At 36.0% G+C, this 11,651-nt stretch overlaps 2 protein-coding genes across 2 annotated transcripts; both read right to left on the bottom strand.

Moving 5' to 3' along the window:
• Nucleotides 1-11: 11 nt before the first annotated feature.
• Nucleotides 12-2,208, bottom strand: LOC143561278 (2-methoxy-6-polyprenyl-1,4-benzoquinol methylase, mitochondrial-like; the record flags this gene model as incomplete). The annotated part of the gene is made up of 5 exons (XM_077049399.1): nucleotides 2,145-2,208; nucleotides 1,056-1,159; nucleotides 817-943; nucleotides 666-727; nucleotides 12-76 (listed from the first exon to the last, which is right to left on the bottom strand). Coding segments are annotated over exons 2-5 (348 nt in total), but the record flags the coding sequence as incomplete, so codon positions are not given.
• A 3,267-nt stretch (nucleotides 2,209-5,475) lies between these two features.
• Nucleotides 5,476-8,099, bottom strand: LOC143561282 (uncharacterized). Its single transcript, XM_077049403.1, has one exon. It carries the CDS (start codon nucleotides 7,820-7,822, stop codon nucleotides 5,600-5,602), a length of 2,223 nt encoding a protein of 740 aa, XP_076905518.1. The 5' UTR covers nucleotides 7,823-8,099; the 3' UTR covers nucleotides 5,476-5,599.
• Between the last annotated feature and the right edge of the window lie 3,552 nt (nucleotides 8,100-11,651).

Raw genomic sequence — 11,651 nt, 5'->3', positions numbered from 1 at the left:
ATTATTTCAAATGTGTCTTCTATGGCTCTGCGGCTAACACTATTAATAGTTTCAAGAATTCTGAAAGCAACATCGCCTGTGAAATTTAATAAACATCAACTTCTTTGAAAAGAAAGAATGTGAATCATAAATATTAAACAAAACAAAAACTTTACGTTTATAAAAAACTGCAGGTTTCATCCTTCATCTTTAAACATCACGCTGAGCATCCTTTATGCTAACTTTTTGTAACAGATTACGTCCCTTACACTAAGTGCCGTCAAAAACTTCAGCTACTTTTTATAAAATGACAATTCTACCCTTATTCCTAAACTAAATACCCATTTTAGGGGTGTAAAGTGTAAACGGGCTGAGTCGAGCCCCAGCTCACCTAATTATGATGATGTAAATCTCGGGTCATTTTATTGTAAAAAGAAAGAAATAGAACAATTATGATAATTACAGCTTTGGTCCTTTAGGAGTAAGGTTAACTTTGACATTTTCGAAAGGGTAACTGAAGTATTAACGCCAATTAGAGTACAGGACACAATATGTAGTAAAAGGTTAACATAAAGAGTGTCAAGCGTGATTTTTGAAGATATAAGATGAAACCAACAATTTATTATTTATATAAACGTAAAGGATGTTTTCTGTAACTTTGTCTGTATATTAAAATAAAAACTAACCTGTCCCGCCAGCTACATCAAGATGTTTCATCCCTGGAAATGGATTCAACTTTGAAACCAACCTGTGAAAAAAGTGGGAATATAAAACGAGCCGCGTGGATGAATAATGGAATATAAAATAAACAATAAAGCTTTAAAATTTAAACTTTACCTATCTTTCCACAACCTATGAAGTCCACCACTCATCAACTCATTCATGATGTCATAATTTGATGCAACTTTGGTGAAGACATTACCTACCAATTGGCTTTTATCTTCTTCATTTACTTTTTTAAAACCTGGTGTACAACAAATTCGCTTAATTTCAAAGTATATACAAAACATTCAGTAACGAATTATTAATAAAATGGGAAAAACGAAGCAGGGTAGTATCTAGTAAGGTTGACCTACCGAAGCTCGTAGCATGGGAATGCAGTGTAGCTGCAGGAGTGAACATGGGTAGAAACTTGCTCCTCAAGTTACGGGCAACCGTTCTGACCGACATTATTTTGACTCTGTCATGGTCAACAAACCAAAATAAGGATATTATAATATAAATAAAACTGTTGAGGTAAAATGATAACATGCCAATACAGCTATACAGAAACAATCATACAGATGTTGTTTTCAGTTAAGCTGTATAGATATACCGCAAAACATGAAACAAGAAAATTGCATATCAAAGAAAGCATAATAACAATTATTAATTTAGTAATTTACTATGAACAACAATTGTATTGGTTAAGTGTTAAATTTGAAAATACAGGCATCAATATCAAATGCGGCTCGTGTGTATAAACTCACTAATTAGCTAAAGATCACAAGATACTCCATAACGGACAGATTGAAACTTATGATCACAATTTACAAACAGTTTCCGTAAAAGTAAACCGTTTGAGACATTTCATCAAACACCTTGTGTGCATAGTAAAAAAAATGCTCAAATTGGCTTTTCAGTTTGGATGAAAATCTTATAATTCACAGAAACTAATACATAAAAAAACAGATATACATAACACCCATCATTGCATAAAGTATATTTTGTAGGGGATGTACATTTTAATCTTTAACATGAGAACGTAGGAAATAATACAAATTTATTAAAAAATGAGAATGTAAGAAATAACACCAACTCAATGATTTATAATAACATAGAAAAGAACCTAAAAATTACAAAAAAAAGAATCAAAATCAAGAACAAAATAATAACAACAAATACCAACAAATACAACAAATACTTATAACAGCAAAAGAAAACATCTAATAATAACAACAAAATATAAATCAACAAATACTTATAACGTCTCATAATCGAAAATTAGCAAATACGAACAAAAAATAACAACAAACACCTATAAAAATAAACCTAATAATAACATCAAATTGGTTCTCACCGTTTTCATGTTAAAGAGTAAAATGTATTTGATCTTGTTTCCTATTTTGTATTATGTGAGATAAAAAGAAGAAATTGAAATTGAATTATTATGTGAATATAATTACGTCGGATCAAGAGCAAGCAAGCAGAAATGAAGAATCGCTGAGGTTTGATCGTGCTGACCAGTAAACGTCAAGAATATGACACAAACCCAACGTTGGTCGGCCTTGTTTTTACTAGATGTGACACAAAGGAAAATAATAATAATAATAATAATAATAATAATCACTAAATTTTGATCGTTATTCATATAAGTTTCAATAAAACCGCTTTTAATTATTAAAAAAAGAAGGATAAAAATGATAGAAGGATCACAAAACACGTATCGAAAGTTAAGTAGCTTTTACATAAAATGAAACCAAAAATTTGGTTTCTCCTCATCAAGATGCGGGATTCATTATTCAAATCAGACCCAAATAACTAAAAATTCAATTTGAATAAAAATTTGAATTTGAAGTTATTTGAGTCGAATCCTTATTCGATTCGTATTATATGCGTATGTTTGCGCTTGTGTAAATTTTTTATATGAGATACATTATGTATAAGTTTGGGTGATTGTCTATTTTATGGACCAAAAGAAGAAAACCTCAAACGGGATTTCAAGTATTCATCGTTAGTTTGACGTTCGAAGACGGCGCCAACCCGTTCTAAAAGAAAACCAACAACTCGTAAAACCCCCTGACTTGCCTATTCCTGAGAGCTCAAAGGCAACCCTGTCAATCGTAGCAAGAGTTTTTGAGTGCTGAAGGTGGGATTTGAACTTGTGACCACAAGGGTAACAAAGTTTTATCCACCCCAGCCGGTTTCAGTGGACCAAATGGTCATTGACTGTTAATCTAAATATCTAATTAGTAATTACATTCGATCAACTCGTTCTATGTCTCATCTAGGGATGGGATCGGTACCGGTACCAAAAATCATAAGCCCGAAAATCGCAACTTCTTGGTACCGTATCGAAATTTTTAGTTCGGTACCGGTACCAAAAATCATAATCCCGAAAATCGCAACTTCTTGGTACCGGTATCAAAATTTTTAGTTCGGTACCGGTACATGTACGATACCGGGATGGTACCGGTATCAAAATTTTTAGTTCGGTACCGGTACCAAAAATCATAATCCCGAAAATCGCAACTTCGTGGTACCGGTATCAAAGTTTTTAGTCCGGTACCGGTACATGTACGATACCGGGATGGTACCGGTATTTAAGATAAATTCGGGAAATACCGGTACCGTACCAATACCGAAACTCAAAACTTTGGTAAGGATTCGATACCAACGGTACCAAATCAGTACCGGTTCGGTATCAATACTAATTACCGGTACCGAATTTGCTCGTCCTAATCTATCAGTTGACTTACGTGAATCTCACATTCTCGTACGACGTTATTATGTTGATTTTGTAGTTATGTTACTTATGTACGTCTTAGATTAAGTTTTGGAAAATAGAGATCTAGGTTTAATTTTTCTTTTCTTTTAAAACGGAATTTTTAGTTTTCATGTAAATTCTTGAGAAAATTACAAATTTTGTCCTTTTTAATATATGAAATTATGGGATGGTTACTTTTTAAAAATGAGTTTCACTCTTTATCCTTTATTTGTATGTTTCACTCGATTTTTGTTCTTGACACTAACGACTTTCCAATGATCCAGTTAAGTCTTGGCATGTGCCAAACATGTGAGGGTAAAAAGGTAATTTCCAACCCTTATTATTATTTTATTATAATTGTTATTAATAAAAAGTGGAATAAATTTTAGAGATTTTGGTCCCCTCACATCATCTTCAACAAACAATTTACAACCCCAACCCACCACCACCATCACTCCGATAATACAATCTTCAACCCTAACTCCACACCACCATCACTCCGACCACCATTGCCACAACCGCCGGTTACACCACCACCACATCAACCACGTTCTTTTATATTTCATTAAAAGTTAAAACCCCCTTCTTCTTTCACCATTTAACCCTAAGCCACCACCAAACCATCACCGCTACATGCCAGTAACAACCACCAATATAGCCATTGGTAACATATATGCAAACATTAAGATAATTGGCATGAATTGACCGTGTAAACCACTGTTGTGGCTCAGATCTTGTAAGGTACGAAGTCGCTTTTGGAGATGTCAATCAGGTGGTGGAGCCAGTGGGCGACGCCGATTTCTCCATATCTAACGCCGATTTGCGTAGCGAAATTGCGAAGGTGGAGGCTACTAGCTTATAGAAACTCGATTGAGGATATGATTATGGTGTTTCATACGCGAGGATGTGGAACAGTCCAGATATGTGTGTTGGTCAAAGATGGTGTTTAGCAGTTAAAGAAACAAGAACAACAATTAAAATTTGAAGTTTCATTACTTCAAAATTCCATTAATTGATATAAGAGTTGTTTGAAATGGGGTTCCTCGATATGAGATGGTATCGGCTAATTGAAGAAGAATGGGGTTTTGATTGAAGATGGTCGGAGTGTTGATGGTGGCGATGTAAGTAGCATTTGCAAGTGGTGGTAAGAGTGGTGGTGGGTTAGGGTTGAAGATGATGATTTGAAGAAGATGAAAATGATGGGACCATGGTCTCTAAGATATAGTATTAATGTTTTTATATAATAACAATAATAAGGGTTGGGAATTACCTTTTTGCCCTCACATGTTTGGCAAATGCCAAGACTTAACTGGGTCATTGGAAGGTCGTTAGTGTAAAGGACAAAAATCGAGTGAAACATGCAAATAAAGGATAAAGAGTGAAACTCATTTTCAAAAAGGACCCATTCTATAATTTCATATATTCAAAATGACAAAATTTGTAATTTTTTCTAAATTCTTTTATCTTATTCAAACAAGTTCAATTTGATGCAACTATAGTTTTCAAATCTTCAAATTCGAACAACCTAAAATTTGACTTACTCGATACACGATAATTTGACTTCCAGTTTGTTAAGATCGATGTCCCTTCAAAGCTACTCATATATCTTAAGTTCTATCGTTGCTGTCATCATCTAAGTGTAGTCTTGGAGATTGACGAACATATATATAGATTGGGGAAATATGTAATTAATGAACTTAAGAAGGAAATATATGTAAAAATCTCAAAAATAATAACACATAAACATGAGTTAAGCCAAATTATAAAACAATTCAAGTTCCAAATATGAATAAGCAAAAAGCAAACTATCATGTCCAATGATCATATGAAGGCCAAGTTAATCGTAGCTGGACGACACACACGAATATAAGAAAAATAAGAGATTTATTACATAATGATAACTCTTTGTTGACATGTAAATAAAAGTATTCTGAAGTTTCCTAAATTTCAAACTCAAATTATACATGACAAAAAAAGTATTATAATACACGAAAACAACAGTAATATACTTGTGTGTTTAATTACACAAACAAATGAAAGAAAAGCCCCTGATCCAACAGAATCGTCAATCCCAGTCCTTCATATATAAATGAAAGATTTGAATTGGAAGAAGAATAATTAGTTAACTTAAGTGTGTTTGGATTGGTTGATGAATTAGTAGTAGGGGATTACTGGTGGTGGTGGAGAGGCGTAGGAAACTCCGATCACTGGAGGTAGAGGTATGTTATCTAATGGTGGTGGATGAGATGGCAATGCGTGTTTGTGGGGTGGTGGTGGTGGTGGTGGTGATGATGAATGGTGTTGATATTTGGGTGATGGTGGAGATTGAGTTTTTGGTGGGTGAGGGTGCCATTCTTGTGGTGGTGGTGATTGAGATGGAATGGGTGTTTCACATGGTTTAGGAGGTGGTGGTGGTGGTGGAGTGCATTCGGCTGTGGGTGGTGGTGGTGGAGATTGTTGAGGTGGTGGCGGTGAGGAATAATGCGGTGGAGGTGGGGACGAGTAATGTGGTGGAGGTGGTGGTGATGAGTAATGTCGTGGTGGAGACGAGTAATGCGGCGGCGGTGGTGGCGGTGGCGGTGATGAGTAATGTGGTTGTGGTGGTGGTGGTGATGAGTAATGTGGAGGAGGTGGTGAGTGTGGCGGCGGTGGTGGCGGTGACGAGTAATGTGGTGGAGGTGGAGGTGGCGGTGGGGATGAGTAATGTGGTGGTGGTGGTGGTGGTGATGGCGACGGTGGAGGTGGTGGTGGTGGTGAGCACGGAGGCGGTGGTGATGGCGATGGTGGAGGTGGCGATGGTGACGGTGGTGGAGGTGGTGATGGTGAGGGTGGAGGCGGTGGTGATGGTGAAGGAGGTGGAGGTGGCGAAGGGGAAGGCGGTGGCGGTGGCGGTGGCGGTGGTGATGGTGAGGGCGGGGGAGGTGGTGATGGGGATGGAGGTGGTGGTGGTGATGGTGATGGAGGTGGTGGTGCAACACGTGTTTGAGGTGAAGATTCAAACACTGGTGGCGGTGGAGCATGTCTATCATTTGGCGACACTTGCCAAACCGGAGGTGGTGGTGAAACCTGCGGTTTCGAAACCGGTGGTGGCGACCGCAACCTCACAATAGGCGAAGTCTCGAAAACAGGCGGCGGTGGAGCCGGTTTAACAAACGGCCTGGGCGGCTGAGATGGCTTAGGAGACGGCAGTGTAGGCGGCGGCCTCCTCCTCGACTGTGAATCCGACCTTGACCGGGGCGGAGAAGAAACCGGCGTCGAAGACCCTCCACATTGCAACTTCCTACAATCAACCGGTCGAGCATCACCGGAAGCACACTCCCTAGCCAACCGTTGATTGATTTTCCCCACAATACAATTCTTACCGTCATCAAACACCTTACCACCACCACTCACACACGACGGCGCTTCACCGGTAAAATAATTAAACGAATAAGTAAAATTCTCCAACCTCGGCAACTTACAAATAATATCCGGCACCACCCCGGTCAACTTATTATGCGCCACATTCAACTGCTCCACACTCCTCATTCCGGCAATCGCCGCCGGAAACGGCCCTTGAAGCCCATTAAAACTGACGTCAAAAACCGTCACCTTTTTCAACCCTCCAATCTGCACGGGCAAACAGCTCGTTAAATTATCATTCATCAGAATAATCTCATTCAACGTTGCTCCCATTTTCCCAATACTCGCCGGAAGACATCCACCCAAATCATTATTAGCCAAAACCAACACCGAAACCGGCGAGTTACCCAAATTCGGTGGAATGCCGAATTTAAACCGGTTATCGTTTAAGAAAACCGCATCAAGGTCCTTATCAAAAAGCTTATTCGGAACAGACCCCTCGAATTCGTTAAAGCGAAGGTCGAGAAACTTCAACACGGGTAAAGATAATACCACCGTGGGAAAAGCTCCCACGAACCGGTTATTACTTATATCGAGCTCGTGAAGGAGCTTTAGCTTTTTAAAAGTTTTCGGCACAGTGCCACAAAACCGGTTGGAGTTAATGTGGAAGAGTGCAAGGTCGGTAAGTAGGCCGAGCTCGTCCGGGAGGTATCCCGCGATATCTGCATGGTTGAGGTCAATTCCTGCAACCACGCGGTTGGAGCTATTTGCTAGTGAGGGGGCACAAAACACGCCCCCATAGGAGCAAACAGCTGGGCTAGTCCAGTTGGCAGTGAAATTAAATGGGTCCGAAAATATAGCAGCTTTCCATGCTTGGAGAGCAATGTATGCTTTTCGGAGGCTCGGGTTCTCGAAAACAAGATTGTTCACATTGTTGTCGTCGTTGTCGTTGTCGTCAGCAGCAGAGGACGGGCGGAGGAAGGCGGCGGAGAGGAGGAGGGTGAGGATGAGGAAGTGTAAACGCTGTGGAGGCATTGTGTGTTTAGGGGATACAGATGATTAGAGAAAATGGCCCAACTGGCCGATGCGTGTTTTGTGTTATTCTCCCGGTGTCTCAATTTAAAGGTGACATTTTGTTATTATTTTATATGTTTTAATATTGATGTTGTTGCTATTTTTTTAAATTCAATTATTATTAGAATCAATATTAGCCTTGACAAAGTGATTCACCAGCCACCAAACCCATGTTAACTCCCCTGGCTTTTCTACTACTTTCATTCCACAGTTAATAAACAGTTTAAGTTACTACTTAAATAATTAGTGGTCTAAAGTTGTTTTTTTAGTACAAATTTATTTCCATAAAAAATTTTCTAACCTTACATCAGCAAGAATTTAAGCCCATCATACTTATTTTAAAAGAGCGAACATCATATTACTAGAGTACTAGACTATGTCAAGATAAATAAACAGTTTAAATTAATACTTAAATATTGATGATCAAGTTTTATTTGATGCTGATAAATAGTTTCTCTTTTGGTTAATAGAGAGATGGAGAAGGGAAAATGAACATAGAGGACGTGACAAGAAGAGAGAGTAAATGTGAATAATGGTTAAAGACATTAACTTTGGACACATGGAGTATCATTTTCACTTGAATAGTTAGATTAGCCAATTTCTATTGTATTTATATGGTAATCATTTTCACTTAAATACTTAGATTAGCCGATTTCACTATCGGCACCAAGTTCTATTTAAATGTCGTGTAATTGTCTTTATGTGGTAGCTAGTTTTTTAGTTCTTTATTTTATTTTATTAGTTCTATTACTATTCTTGTTTAATGTTTTTTTTTACCTTATGTGTTTACATCATCGATCTTTTATTTGGTTGAATAAGGCGTGGATAATGTTGGTGTTATTCGCATAAAAAGTCATACACGATCATTTACAAATACAAATAGCAAGTCCCATTTCGTAACATCCAATACTAGACACTGAGTCATGAGTAATATTGGACCTAAAGTGTTATTAACATGTTTGTGTGTGTTGGGGTGAATAAGAGAAAGCTTTCATAGTTAAGTGCGTCTGGATGAGAGTAATTCCAAGATGAGTATACACATACAGTGTATATGACGGTAAATACACTACAATGTGTTGTACTTTAATTATGAACACACACTAAGCATATTCATTAAGTAGATCAAATGGTGATAATCAATATCAAACTTTCAATTATTCTAACGGGAATTCAAACAAAATTAAGTAAAGATTAACCTTTTACATAAATGTTAACATAACTCATTTCAACATTTTTTTTATTTTCCTTATAGAAAACGTAAAGTATATAACCATTAATGTTAGAAGAAACGCGTTATGCTTTACAACAATTATAATTTACTAAACACAAGAATGTTACATATATATTAATATTATATCTTTTTTGTTTTTCAAAATCTTGGGGGCTGGCACCGGCAAGAATAAAAGTCTATTTGAGCACAATAATAAAAAAGACCACATGACAAGCCAGCACGTTGCCAGAATTAAACGGAAACTTGAGATTTATAATTAATAACATAAACAAATAATAGATAGAAGTTGAAAGTATAGCTCGTAGTGGAGGGTTTGTAATGTTTTAATTTATTTTATTTAATCAATATTTTAGATAGTTTTGAAAAACTGTAAAAGAAATTAATTTCATTTTTCTTTAAAATTAAAATACTTACTACTCATTCAAAATCACATGTTCTTAATGTAAATACCGTATATTGTCAAAAGCAAAATAAAATTCGAAAAGTATATATAACCCACAGTTTTTAGAATCTCATTTATTTGTATATAAATCTCGCTATTTTTATTCGTGTATTTAAATGAATAAATTTAACTTTGTGTGGTATATGAAATAAATTTATTTTTCGTAAAATCAATATACTTAGTGGGTACCCACAAAACGGCGATAATGCAATTATACGCGTTTAGGTGGCGCCGTGATTGACGACATCATCAGAAAAACATTTGTTGCGTTATGCTCTTTCTAAGCTAAAAGTAGAACTCCTTTGTTGTATATGTTTTCATATTAATACTAATATTTTTCCTTTCATATTTTGAAAATTAAGAGGTTTCCCATTTTTTTTCCCTACAAAATAAACTTAGATGGTTTCACTCTAAAATGCAAACTGGAATACTTAATAGCTAAAATTGGCTGATACGATTATACTGGCAGGTTAAATATGATTGTTGTGAAGACCATGTCCATACAAAATTACGATGATTTTTCATGTTGATAACGAAGTTACTAGAAGTGACAAACTAAGAGAGTAATTAAATAAGATTAAATTAAATACATTATAATGTAATAGCTTGAAATGATAATGCACTATATTTCTTAAATTTTTTTTCTTGTTTTAAAAAAACATAAGTGCACCAAAAACATAAGCGATGAGTATATAAATCGTGATTATTAATTAACTGGCATGATTGGTTAGACTATCTTGAGTCAATAGCGATTTTACAATATTTTTGTTTTCACCAACATTGAATTGCTTGTTTTACAGGTAATTTGATCTCTTTATTACCTGAGGTTATCTTGGTGATTTATAACAAAAGATTTTTGAATTTCATCATTACGCATAAAAGTATTTTATATTAATTACTAGGCAAAACATTATAAAAGCAGATTTAGCTTCACAATTTTTGAAAACCATTTTCTTATCTTCGCTTGTTTAACTATCCATAGGTTTGGGAACATTCAACTTTGTTCCTCAATCAACTTAATTTAGTTGGGAAAATATCTCTATTTTCAATAATTTTCCTAGGATAAATATCTTTAGCTTTAACATAGGTTTTTAATTTTTGTTTCCACTAACAAAAACCTTCATTTCAACAACCCAAATGTGATCTAGTCATAGAGTTTCCGTCTACATTGTTTTTAGCTATGAATCTAACTCAAAGTTAAACTTTTTTTTTGAACAACTTATTTTGATATCAATTGTAGAAACCTAGAGAGGAGCGAAGGGGGTGGATAGGCTTTTAATCAATTTTTTAGTTGTTTCAAACTTGCTTTAAAAGCTAATTAAAACTTTATAAATCAAGTGATTAAGTATGCAAGTAAAGTACCAAAAAATGTAAAAAGTTTAAGAGTTAGAGATGATACAAATAATTTATAGAGGTTAAAGTGTGTGACATTCGTCATTTTCGGTTTAACTTGTATTTGTTTTTGTATTGGAAACCCGACCCGTTTTAGTCTTTCGGATCCTTCATTATTAATAAAATGTTGGGTTTTATGTTCGTTTACATTACACAAATGTCGGATCAAGAAAACATCCTTTTCGGTACGTTAAAACTCCTCTTTATGGCTAAAAACGACTTAAAACAAACTTAAAGGACTAATTGTGTCAAACACCTCTTGTTGTTTTGTGCATTGTTTGACCATTTTTAACCTGAAATGCAAGTATACCCCTTATGAGTAAAATATACTTTTTCCACTATAAAAACAAGTCTAATGCACCAATTTTGCTTTGCTCTTTCTTCTCCAAACTCTCTCTATCTAAGATTCAAGTATTTCATTCTTCAAGTTCTTAATAGTTTGACTCTTCAAGGTCAAACTAATACTAATATTTGTTTCTAACTAATTCTTGTTAAATAAAGTTTGTTATTATAACTTGTCTAAAACATACTCCGCTTGTTTACTTGGTTTTCCCTTCTCCGACCATGTCGGTTTAGGTGTATTGCTAGGCAAGGCTTCATGGAGGACTATTAGACTGTCCGTTATGGTGAGGGGCTTCGAAGCCCCTCCCCAGTGCCACATTAGCGCCACGTAACCAACGGTGGGCTTCGAAGCCCCCAACCACGGCGCCCCTCTATGGTGTTTG

Source organism: Bidens hawaiensis, unplaced genomic scaffold, assembly GCF_021521415.1.
Source record: "Bidens hawaiensis isolate Kalapana, Puna unplaced genomic scaffold, B.hawaiensis_p1.1 tig00020646_1, whole genome shotgun sequence".
NCBI classification, from domain to species: domain Eukaryota; kingdom Viridiplantae; phylum Streptophyta; class Magnoliopsida; order Asterales; family Asteraceae; genus Bidens; species Bidens hawaiensis.
The sequence above is the reverse complement of the archived record's forward strand: the minus strand, read 5'-3'. Positions and strand labels throughout refer to the sequence as shown.

Coding starts and splice junctions, on each gene's coding strand:
- LOC143561282 (XM_077049403.1), bottom strand. CDS start 7,822: ATGCCTCCACAGCGTTTACACTTCCTCATCCTCACCCTCCTCCTCTCC.